The following is a 12,831-nucleotide window of genomic DNA, read 5'->3' as shown; positions in this document are numbered from 1 at the left end:
AAAATCTTTATAGGTGAAAGGTTCAATAAATCAATTATTCAAAATCATTGCTTAGGTGAAATGTTAAATAAATAATACCTATTTCCTTTTCAAGGAAGAGTGACACATGGCACTCTATATATTGGAAATTTGTTACTGTTGAATATAAATAAATAATAAAACTTAATCAAGTCATTAAAACATTTCTTAGGTTGAAGATTTCATGAATCAATTAATACTATTACTTAGGTGGAATGTTAAATAAATAGTAATTATTTTCCTTTCAAAGAAGAGTGGCACAAGACACTAATTAAAAGATGGGGTGGAAGACTAAATGAAAAAATTGTCAAAGACTGTGTTCTCGCATGAATACAAATCATCTTCCTTTTTTTTTTGTATTCCACTTTATACTCCATCAATCACAACTTATCATATATTCTTAACAGTTTTGGCTCCCTAAACTTTACCTTAAAACATCAATCCAAGCCATAACATAGCTTTCAAATCATATATTCTCGCGTATAAAGCATAACCATTTAACATTTCCTCAGCAATTGGGTGCAATGGATGAACTAGAAGTAGTTCTTAGGATATCTGGAGATGAACAAAGCACACTGTTGGATGGGTTTGAAAGAAGCTCCTTTGAGGTGCAACTCAACCAAGTTCTGGGCCGAAGCCTTACATCAAGTGCAGGTGGATTTGGACTTGGTGCACCATTGATTGGACCAGTAGGTTCATCTCCACCACCTTTGGAAAAGCAAGTTAAACGAGGGCATCGTGGTTCGGGTTTCATCAAGGCCCTGAAGATGTTGCTCAAGCCCATTCTTGGTACAAAGGGTAATCGTGGTGGAAAGAAGCAAGCCCAGGTTAAAATGCTTGGAGATTTTTAAGGGGTGGGTTTTTATATATTCTTATTCACATGTCCCTTCTACATATTTTTCTTCTCTTTTTTTTTTGGCAAGTAAAGTTTAAAGATGCTATAAGTATACACAGATAACATGTAACGACTATGAAAAGGAATGAAAAGTGAGTATTGTTGTCTTATTGTGCGCAATATTTTGAGTTAGAATGTTAGAACTTGGATGGGTTTTTTTTTTTTTTTTTTTTATTATTATTTTTTTTTATAGTAGAATTTGGATGGTTTCATACAATAATGAAATTGATTTTTTTTTTCTTCCTGATAATGTCTTCTGAAAGTTAAGGGCTTTTTAGTTTCAACCCTCTTGGCCTAGCTGACATTTACATGATCTAAAATTGTACAAAGTATGGCGTTTGGCATTGCTTCTCTAATCAAGGTTCCACTTCTGCACTTGTGAATAGATTTACAGTGCCCCCGACCCGGAGAATGTGGAAATTAGGAATGTAATCTGAAAGTTGGGACTTGGGAGGTCAAGCTTGATGTGATGGTAAGAATCTTTCACCCAACGCAATAGGTTGCAGCCTCGCAAGTTTGACGGTTTGAGTTCAGGAATCAACTTCTAAAAAAATTTGGAGATAAGATGGCTTATCAATCATCTCTCTTAAACCTTATAAAAGTGTGAGTTGGGCATGAACTCTATATGAAAAAAAGATATGGGAAACCAGATTATTTATTTGTCTCATGTAACTCTTTGTTTATAAAAGAAGTGGTGTTCCCGTCTTTTGGTCTATCATTTTACTCTCAAACTATGAGATATCTTAGAAATTTCATGGACTGATAGTGTAGTGGATGAAATTTAAGATCTCCAAATTTATAGCACATCATTTAAATCAATTGAACCCACCACCTAAGTATTCTCAACCTTCTCAAAAAAAAAAAAAAACCTATGTATAATGTATTCTCAAAATGACCCATCCATAGAGCTCATTTTTAAAGGAGACCATTACTTTTTCATGTGTGTAAAGTGTCTGTATTAAGGTGTGTGCTTAGGGTTCTGCAACAACATCTATCCTTTTTAAAATCAGATTTTTAAGGAGATTGTGTGCGTGTTGAATTTCTTATCTGAAGAGGCACAGAATCCACAGTTTACTCCTATTATAAAAACAATCAAACAAGCCTTCCCATTCGCCTCAATGTTTTAATAGCAGCACCACCCTTTTGTAACTTCACTTTCAAAACGTCCACGAAAGCATACACTTTATATATATCTTAAGTTCGTATTTTACCTATCCACCACTCTCTCTCTCTCTCTCTGATTTGATGTACTCTCCGTATCCTGCACCCTTTACACTTATTCAATCTCCCGTTCCCGTCCAATCCACTTTGCTCAATACCCCTTTCTTCTTCAGCAACATCTACAGAAGCCACTATAGGAAAACACAACATGGTAACTTAGTTGTCCTCACAACACTGTCACTCTCTTCCACAAATCCTAACCCACCCGTACATGGGAATTACCTGGTTGATAAAGTTGAGGTTTTACCTATCAAACAGGTAGAAAAGAACCTGGGTATTGATAAGAGAACTAGTAGATTTCACGTACAGGAATTGGCAGATAAAATTAGAGAGTTACCCTCTAAAGAAAGAACTGAATTTCTCAGTTCTATTGTCAAAGATGGTGGCTTTAGTACCATATCTGGAGCCAATGGTGTGCTCATGGCTTTGTTTATAGCAGAAGATCCAGACTTTGCCTTGAAACTGTTCTCTGATTTATCATCTTATGAGCTAGAACCAGATTCTTGGACATTTTCCATTGTCCTCAGGTGCCACTGCAAGAAAAATCAGCTGGATGAGGCTAAACAAGTCTTGGACCACATGGTAGAAGAGGGTTTTCACCCAGACGTTGTAACTATCACTATTCTCATAAATGCATTGTGCAAAAGAGGTAGAATGCAGAGAGCCTTTGAGGTTTTTGATTTCATGGGCACAATAGGTTGCAAGCCCACTATTCAGACATACAATTGCTTGTTAAAGGGGTTGTGTTATGTGGGGAGGGTGGAGGAAGCATTTGAATTGTTGTTAAAGGTCAAGGAAGATTCAATGAAGCCTGATGTTTATACATACACAGCTGTTATGGATGGTTTTAGTAAAGTGGGTAGGTCAGATGAGGCAATGGAATTGCTTAATGAAGCTGTGGAGATGGGATTGACACCAAGTGTGGTCACTTACAATACTCTGTTTCAAGGGTATTGTAAGGAGGGCAGGCCTTTGAAGGGTATAGTTGTTTTGAAGCAAATGAAACAGAGAAATTGCAAGCCTGATTGTATAAGTTATAGCACCTTGTTGCATGGATTGCTAAAATGGAGTAAAATCCGGTCAGCACTACGAACTTATAAGGAAATGGTGGAGGATGGTATTGAAGTAGACAAAAGGATTATGAATCTTCTTTTGAGAGGGTTATGCAGGAGATCCTGGAAAGAAAAAGACCTGCTGAAAGATGCACACGAAGTGTTTGAGAAAATGAAAACTGAGTTTTATGACATAGACCCCAGTACCTACTGCCTAATGATCCAAGCTCTATGTAAGGGTGGGAAGATTGGGAAGTCATTGGACAATCTGCATGATATGATAAGAATGGGGAATTCTCCTGGAGCAATCACCTTTAACAATGTAATTCGAGCACTTTGTGCTGTAGGCAGGGTAGATGAGGCTTTGTTAGTTCTGGTCCTCATGGATGAAAGAATAATAATCCCCAGCAGAATGTCTTATAACCTCTTAATCGAGGGGTACAATAAACGGAGATGGCCCTTGGCCGCTCGTAGTATATATGGCACAGCGTTGAAGCGAGGTGTGATTCCCAATGGCAAGCCAAGATAAAGAGAATTAAGTAATTGTGAGTATGACTCCGAATATAATAAAATTGCAAAATAGAATTTAGTAGTAGTAGTGATTGTCGTTGTTGTGGTGATAGTAGTGTATAGTTTGACTCATTGCTCGATGTAATTCTCAATTATTGATAAACTGCGAACTGTTTCATTATAACGATACTCTGCACCAGTGACCATAAGTGTGTTACAAATTATTCCCATTATTAACTTCGCTATTTAGATGTACTAATCCGTTTGAATGGCTAATAATTTTTCTCTCTTCTCATACAAAAAGAAATTACAACCTATAAAAATTCTTAAACGAGTCAACAATTGAGAGTACAATTTAACATTTGCAACCATTTGCTACGCTAAAGCTTGATGTACATTTCTTGCCCCAAATGAAGGCACAAGACTCTCGGATAATACTGAAAATTATATATAAATGGCTGGTGACAGGAAATGTCCAAGGCAAAACTTATGCACGGCTCATGTATTGCCCTGTTCTAGAATCCACCAATATCTCATCGCCTATATTTACAAACAACGGAACATTAACCACAGCACCAGTGTCAACAGTTGCTGGCTTTGATCCACCTGCCACAAGATTTCATTTCTCAAATAGTAAGCTAAAGAAATTAAATGAAATATGAAGAAGAAGAAGGTGGAAGAGGGGGGAAGGGGTAGGAAAAGAGGGTCCCCATGATTGAAACTTATTAAAAAGACAAATGAGCCCCGTCCCATTTGGTATCCAGACATTACCTCATAGCTTTATAGTTGCAAACACAATGGACAAATCAGAAAAAGTACACTTCTTATTCAATTTTTGTATTCCATTAATGAAAATGCAGAGTAGGAGATTCCAAATGTCTCATTAGCAAACAATCATTTACTTAAATTTGCACATTGAAACCTACATAATCATTTAGATGCACATTCTGCATGGTTTATACTTAGTCTTGCAGGATCATTTTGATTATCTGCTGTGCCCAACTTGTGAGTACATTTTGATCAGTCCAGGGAAATTTGAACACAGTAACAGGATGGACCTGCCTGCGTACGGCCCTTCGTCCCCACATTTCATGAATTGATCAGAATTTAGATCTACTACAGTATAAATTTGGTCCTTGGAAATTTCAAGAGAAAGCAAATGACATTACCTTGAGCAGTGTCACCTTTAAGTCCAGGATCTACATCAACCACTTTCAACTTAACTGTGATGGGCAGGTCAAAATCAATAATCTGCAAGAATTCAAACAAGAAGATTGTTAAATGATATTATTAGCAACAATAATAAACATCTAGTGATGCCATCTGTATACATGCAAGCATATGCATCTAACTTGTGAATATAAGGGCACTAAAATATGACACCAATGAATAAGAACATTGCTCAGTTTTCAACTGACGGTGCATAAATGCAGCAATTCACCTAAAGTTTACAGAGCACCCTCTTAAACACAGTTCTAGAAAAGCACAATGCTCTTTTGCAAACAAAACAATAGAAAATAAAGAATGAGAGGGTAATAGATATAGAAAATACTTTTCCGTTCCAAAAAAGAACAGTGCAGTCCATTCCCTCTTTCAGAAACTTTGTCTTATCCCCAACATCAGTAGCATTAAGACGGATTTCTTCATACGTACTCTGTAAAAATACAACATTAAAAACTAAGAAAATACCTTAAGACAACATATAAGCACCAAAAAGGAACTGATACCAAGAGTCCTGAAGTAGATGTCTAACTAGTCATCACACACACAAGAATTTTTAATTCTTATAATTAGCCAAGAGCTTGTAGCTCAATTGATTGGCACCTCCTGATGTTTCCATTGGATACATACAAGGTTCAAATCTCCCCTCCCAAGTTATAACTATTGAATTATCAAAATAAAATTCTTATAATCAGTTGTAAAAGAGAAAAATAAATTTTTATGGCAATTTCTTTCTTTCTCATAAACACTATGCTAACAAACATATCAGAAGATTAGGATACTGAAAAATACCAGATCCATAAAGACAAATTGAGAGCCATCTTTATATGTGAACTGCTTTGTTTCCTTGAATATATCTGCCTCATCAATCTGGACAAACAACTACACATAAGGACAAGAGAGAGAGAGAGAGAGACTTGGAGAGGCACGGTATAATATAGATATATGAGCATTATCATGGGTGCCATATGTTCCAATGGACTTTATAATCACAAACCTCAATGTGTTGAGAAGGATTTTTTTTTTTTTAATTCCTTTGGTTTTAGATATATTTTAAAGATTTTGTATTTTTGATAGTTATTTATTTTGAAATTTTAAAATAAACATAACATTTTCCTATATATATTGACTAATTGTCGTATTCCCACTGCATTGTGTCTTAATTTTTCAAGAATTTTCAGGTCATTGTGTCTTGTTGTGTCCATCTCAATTTGTGTCCACGTCCGTGCTTCTTACTATTTAAGATATTTCACATTGCATAATATGCAATGAATAATGGACTTATAGCTGAGCTCCTAAAAAGCAACATCCCATATATAAATAAATAAAAGAAGCAACTACCAACACTGTGAAATTCAAAGAAGTGACCATGTCATAACAAGAACAAAGTACTAGGGCTCTAGAATACGTTAGAGAATCCTCATCTCCCAAATGTCATATGAGAATTTAAGTTTTCTGGTCTTATTGATGATTTTTTGGCCGTAATATGTGATAGTTTAGAAAGCACAGACAGAGCCACCCAGAAAAAGGACCTCAATAGCCATATCATAGCTTATGTCACCTCCAGCTGAGATGAATGGTTTAACCCTTTCACACTGGTGGATCCCAAGTTGAAAGCTGAGCTAAACAACTGAAGGCAAAGGGAAATTAAACAACAGCTGAGATGAATGGTTTAACCCTTTTACACTGGTGGATCCCAACTTGAAAGCTGAGCTATACAACTGAAGGCAAAGGGAAATTAAACAACTTAAGACATACAAATAAATTACTTTGTAACAATCCCTAGTTTGAAAATTTCCCTAAAAATAAAATGATGCACCTTTACAAGGTTTCTGTAAAATAGATGCGAAGTAAATTCACATTTAAAATAAAATTAGCTGAAGAAAATATTACACTTTAAGTTAACTAAAAATTTAGTGCTAGCTTGCAAGGTACCATAAGTTGGAGCATCTAATCCTTTCCATTGTCTATCTTATATGATGAAGCAGCAAATGTAAGCAGCAAGTAAAAACTAGAAAAGAATCCCAATGAAAAATGACAAATCTTTCACTTATCCAAAGTTTAATTGATGTACTAAATAAAGTGATTCAATTAAGTTCCAACTTCCAACAACAACATAACATAGTTAAGTTGTTCATATGTTAGCCATTGCAAACTATATTTAACTTACAAGGTACCAGGACACATAACTTAATGATGTAACTGTATGCAGTATGAAAGACATTACCGTGACTCCAGCTCGAAAAGTTTTCTCAACCGTGTTTCCTGTTATATAATTACGCATCTTGGTCCTCACAAATGCTGCACCTTTTCCAGGTTTCACATGAAGAAACTCTGCAGAAGGGCAAAGGCCAATGGGCATTCAAGCTACAAAAACAGAGGGGTTCCCTAAAGAATAAAAAGATTCCTCCTAGAAAAACAGAATGGTCACCGCAGATATAAAGGCAAATATATGGAAGTGGCTAAGTAAGTATATTTTGAAAACTACCAAATCTAATCACTGGACAATACCAAACCCAATTTCTTGTCTCTTAAGGACTCGTTGAAAGGGAACACGCAATGACACATACGATTACAAAGAACTTTATTGTTTTTGGGCACTGTGTATTGACAACTGCACTAATGCTATGCACAAAATAAAATTGACATGCATATTACCCTAAAGATATATTAGTTCATGAATATACTTAGCAAAGCAAAGTAACTTCCGACTCACAAAAAAATGGATTCAGTCTGCTTCAATTTTAAAATTTGGTTTACAAAATACAACTTGTTCTCACTCGATAGTATGATTCACAAGAAAGAAAAAAAAGGATGCAAACCAGCCAATCTTGAGAAGTAAAATGATTCAGTACTCCAAGAGGAATACTCTCTACCCTCACATAAATGGTAGGTCCATTTTTTATATCATTGCTCTTTACTGATGAATACTGCGTTTCATAATGATTGCTCTTTACAATCATGCCAAGACACCAATGAGTTTCTTTTTGGCGGGATTCAAACTCATGTTCCTCAATAAGAGACAAAAGAATTTACCAGTTAAGCTAACTGGGCCCAAAGTACCAAATAAATCACTCTCTTAAAATAGTAGAAGTATATTCCCAAGTTCAATTTCTTTTCTTCCTATACATTTCAACAATTTCCCTTCACAAGGCTTAAACCCTCAAAAAAACACATAATTCACTCACACACACACAATGCAGTACTTAGAAATCAAAACTCAGTAAAAAGCAGCTAATAATTGTTACAGAATATCTTTTAGAAACAATACCCAAAACTCTCCAAGGAGCGCCGTCGACTTCAATGTTGGAACCCACTTTGATATCGTTACTAGAAAATGCATAAATCTCTGCAAATGCAAAAAAAAAAAAGAAAAAAAAAGAAGAAGCACACAAACAAGTCATTAATATAACCTTTTGAAATTGAACTCTCAAGCTCTAACAAAACTGAGAAAGGTAACAAATAAACGGAGGGGCATTTATACTTGGAAGTATTCTGGAACGGAACGGAGTTCGCTGCATTGGGAGAATGGACGGCCTCGATGAGAAAAAAAGTGATGAAGCTTTTGATGATGGTAGTGATGGACGGCTGTAGATGGAAGATGAAGCAGAAGAGAGATTGAAGGTCGCCATTCCCGCCATGGTGATGGTGGTTAATGGTTGTGTAGAATTTGGAGTGACCGAGTGAACTGTGAGAAGAAAATTGAAAACAATAGTGTGCTATCAAATTGTCGGAAATGTTTTTTTCCTCTCTCGCTTAGATAAGGAGAGTTTTATGGACCGGGCCTGCTCCTAACGGTAAAGGATTAAACTTTTATGATTTTGTTTTCTTTTTTCTTTTTATTCAAAGAAAAAATAAAACTCAAAGTTCATTAATGAACTACGTTATATATTTAAAATTGGTTTATTTTCTTATAAAAATAAGTAAGGTAAATTTTTTTTCTATTTTTTTTTAAAATTAATAAATATATGTTAGTAACTGCTAATAAATAAATTATATTATTCTAATTACTTAGATAAAATGATTTCTATTTTTAAACTTATAAAAATTAGATTAATCAATTCTGTATTGTTAAAATTTATATATGATTTTTGCTATGAAATTGACTATATATGTTATTATTAACAAAGTATATATAAAATAATTTTATATCTTATGCCATGATCTATAGACTTACTCAATCTAGACTCAAGTTTATATAAATATGTTATACATTATACATATGAATATTTAATATATATATATACACACACATGCTTTAACCAAGCTTCACAGGTGAAGTTCTTTACAAACACATTATTATATCTGATCTGTAATTATTTAATAGCCAAATCTAAACTTGGCCTTTGAACTTGCTTTGTCTACTAGCTAAACGATCTTTTTCTAGAGTTAAGCACGTGTTGTTCATACATAGTTGAGTTTATTTATGACATCCTAAGTTGACAAGTTTATTGTTAAAGTTGATGAGGAAATTTGAAAGTTACGACATTGTGGCACCCAACCCCGCCAGGAGAATCGTTCGAGTCACAGGGTTTGGGCTCCACAATTAATTTATATGTGGGCTTTCTTTCAATATTGCAAATTGGATTTCAAGCTTAATCCCTATTGCCCTCAGTGAACTTGTCAATAGCCCCCCTTATTACCTCTAGACCTTTTTCTCAGCCTTTAACTCTATTCACTGATCACACTCACTTCTTGTTCCTTCTCTCTCTTCTTCCACAGAATTTTCACTTACCTCCCCTTGAGTGCCTTTCTCCTCCTTATATAGCTTCTCTTAGTAGGGTCTTAACCATTGTGGTCTCACCACTTTTTATGCATTCCCACTTCAGTTGGAATCCCAAAGAATCATCATTACTTTTGAGGATTCCATTGAAACTTGTTTCAGACGTCAAGTTCAACAGCAAACTCCCCAAAGGCACTATCAATCCTCAGTTACCGACCCCACTGTGTTTGCACCTTATTTTGATTCCCTCATCACTAGTCGGTGTTAAGCTGACCACCTAAGGACTTCCTCGAGCAATTTTTTCTTTGACCTGTCACCCAAACCTCTAGGCTGGGTCTGTTGTGATAGGGCCCAAAGCCAACTTCCTTCACACAGTCCATACTTAGCTTCTCCAATGGGTCTTGAGCCTTTGGGATCTAGTAAGATAGGCTAGCATGGGTTTTTCCAAAATTTAAATTTTAACATTTTAGTCAAATTAGTCATTTTGGCCATTGTTATTTATGAAACTATTATTCTTCACATATGTGATATTAATTTGTTTTAATACATTTAATGCTAGTTATGTAATTTTTTTTAGGGTGATAGTTATGTAAACATCAATGGACAAAATGATCAACTTGACAAAAATTTTAAGGTTTAAGGACTAAAAAGACATGAATAAATTGTAAGGGCCATAATGACAATCCACACAAACTTAAAATGGGTGTAATTTGGATTTTAGCCCTTATTTAACACAAATACATGACTTTGGTTGTTTGATATTTATAAATCAATTGTCAAAGACTCAAAAGTTCGAAATTTTATAATTTAGATATTTTGTTGTATAACTTCACTTATTATTATTATTATTATTATTATTATTATTATTGTTATTGTTATCTGTAGGGTTAAGGGGCCTAGGAATATGTATTGGGCCAAAGGCTCAATCTAAGGACACTAAATGGTTCGAGAATGTGGGAATATCGATTCAAGAAGAAGTGTTGATGGATAAAGAGGTGGAGGCTAATCAAGGTCATCCCAGAAGGTTTTCCGAGGATGAGTCTGTTCTCGGCTATTAAAAGCCGAGATAGGAAAGGGTTGCCCGATGTCCAAATGCGAGGTTGTAGGAGATCCTATAAGTAAGGATATGCATGGAGGGTGTACTGGATAGGAAGAAAAGCTAGGAAATATCTAAGATAAAGCTGCTACCACCGCATTGAATGCTTTGCAGCTAAACCTTTGGACGCATTAATGGGGAAGTGATGCTTGAGCATCAGGGTTCAGCCTTACAGCTACCTCCAAAGACTTCAGGGATGGGCTGATGGGACAAGTATGTAAACCAGTAACCTGATCCATACGTGGAGGATGGAGAAAGGAAGAAAGATGGTATAAAAGGAGAAGAAGACATTCAGGAAAAGGGATCGAAAAGAGGAGAAAGAAAACACTGTAGACATTAAGTTCAATATCTGTAACTTGTTTTTAAGAAAGAGAAATATAGGATCCAGCCTTCTCGGCTTAAGTCCGAGGACAATTTTTGTTATATAAACTATCTCATTTGTATAATGTTGCGATCTAGCCCATTATCTTTGTTATTTAACGTTACTAGAACCTAGATTTCAAACTCACTCTCTACAAATTCATTGTATTGGGCTTTTTGGGCTTATCCCAATCTTAGTTTTGGGTTTGGGTGCAAATTGTGACCTTACAATTATTATTATTATTATTATTATTGTAAGGACTGAGTATGGATCCTTTGCCTAAAGTAAGAAGGATTTCGGCCCAAAGAGCTTAATACAATAAATTTCTAGAAAGTGGGTTGGAAAACTAGATTTTAATGGATCAAGCAATGATTATAGTAAACCCAAATGACAATAAGAACCAGAATATAACTGTTTTGCACGAACTAAATCGTCCTCGGCACAGTTCGAGGAGAGAAAATCTTATATATATATATATATACACACACACACACACGCATACTCCTCATTATATACTCCTTCCTTTTGTATTTCCACCATCTACATGTAGGTCAAGATATTGGCTTTGATTTTTGTCCAATCAGCACCTTCCTGACGTCTTTGGGGAGTTCACTCCAATTTTCTTACAATTTTGTCCCCCTTTCATAAGGACCTCCTTCCTCATTATATACTCCTTCCTTTTGTATTTCCACCATTCAGGTATCACTTCCACATTAATGTGGTCGGAGAGTTAGCTGCAGAACCATTAATGCGATGTTTGCAGCTTTCTCCTAGATATTTTGTTAGCTTCCCTGTCACAGGCCTTCCTACAGTTCATTCTTATCAGCAGAACCTTCCAGGGTGTTGCCTTCCCTGGCAGACCAAACCTTCTGCTCTTTGCTTTGCTTAGTCGAGGAGGCATTCTTTCTTGGACTATTTTCCATAACCCTAGCAGCTATAATTTGCTCGTAGCGCTCTAATTCTTACGTTTTCTCTATTGTCTATATGTCTTCAGACAAGGCCACAGCCTAACAAATGCTCCTGGGCCTCCTATCTCTACAGTTATTATTATTATTATTATTATTATTATTATTATTATTATTATTATTATTATTATTTGTGTGTGTGTGTTTTAACTTGGCGACACTAATTAGTTTTTTGGTTGAAAGAACATCAACGTATAATAAGCTAATGGAAAATAAATTCTGAATGACTCTTTAATTTTATACATTGAAAACAAAATAAGTTATGAAATTTAGTATAAAATAAATTATAAATTACTTTCATGATTTAAAAGAGCATCAAATTTCATTTTGATTAATGATTGAGTTGAAATGTATTAAGAAATAATCAGTTTTTATTTTTTGCTTTTATTTTATATTTTTCTAATGCTAGATATTTACTAGTTTTATTTTTCACTTATCAATTTAGTTTTGGGTTTTAGTATATTTTTTATTCTATAAAAATGAAAATTGTTTAGTTGGTCAAAGAAGAATCCTAAATCCTTCACACATAGGGATGACAAAAATTTCCCACTGCACTTGACTCACCTTGCCTCGCCCGTCTTGACTTGCCTCGCCCTGAATGTGTGTGTGTATATATATGTTTTTATTTGATATATATTTAAATTATTTATACACATCCTATTTATAATTTATATTTTATATTACTATCCCCAAAATACTTCATATCTCTATCTCTTAACACGCCCACAAACTGTTCCTCTTCTTCTTCTTTTATTTTTTAACATTTTTT

The 12,831-nt window shown here is 34.9% G+C and overlaps 2 protein-coding genes across 2 annotated transcripts; one reads left to right on the top strand and one right to left on the bottom strand.

Moving 5' to 3' along the window:
- The first annotated feature begins 2,056 nt into the window (after positions 1–2,056).
- LOC142609539 (uncharacterized) lies at positions 2,057–3,879 on the top strand. Its single transcript, XM_075781142.1, has one exon. The coding sequence runs from the start codon at positions 2,159–2,161 to the stop codon at positions 3,713–3,715; it is 1,557 nt and encodes a 518-aa protein (XP_075637257.1). The 5' UTR covers positions 2,057–2,158; the 3' UTR covers positions 3,716–3,879.
- Positions 3,880–3,959: 80 nt separating this feature from the next.
- On the bottom strand, positions 3,960–8,675 carry LOC142609540 (uncharacterized). The gene is made up of 7 exons (XM_075781143.1): positions 8,402–8,675; positions 8,189–8,266; positions 7,145–7,251; positions 5,710–5,787; positions 5,249–5,350; positions 4,866–4,947; positions 3,960–4,302 (listed from the first exon to the last, which is right to left on the bottom strand). Exons 1-7 carry the CDS (start codon positions 8,556–8,558, stop codon positions 4,184–4,186), a joined length of 723 nt encoding a protein of 240 aa, XP_075637258.1. The 5' UTR covers positions 8,559–8,675; the 3' UTR covers positions 3,960–4,183.
- Between the last annotated feature and the right edge of the window lie 4,156 nt (positions 8,676–12,831).

This window comes from Castanea sativa, chromosome 9 (assembly GCF_040712315.1).
Source record: "Castanea sativa cultivar Marrone di Chiusa Pesio chromosome 9, ASM4071231v1".
NCBI classification, from domain to species: domain Eukaryota; kingdom Viridiplantae; phylum Streptophyta; class Magnoliopsida; order Fagales; family Fagaceae; genus Castanea; species Castanea sativa.
Note: the sequence above shows the minus strand (reverse complement) of the source record. Positions and strands in the feature narration are given on the sequence as shown.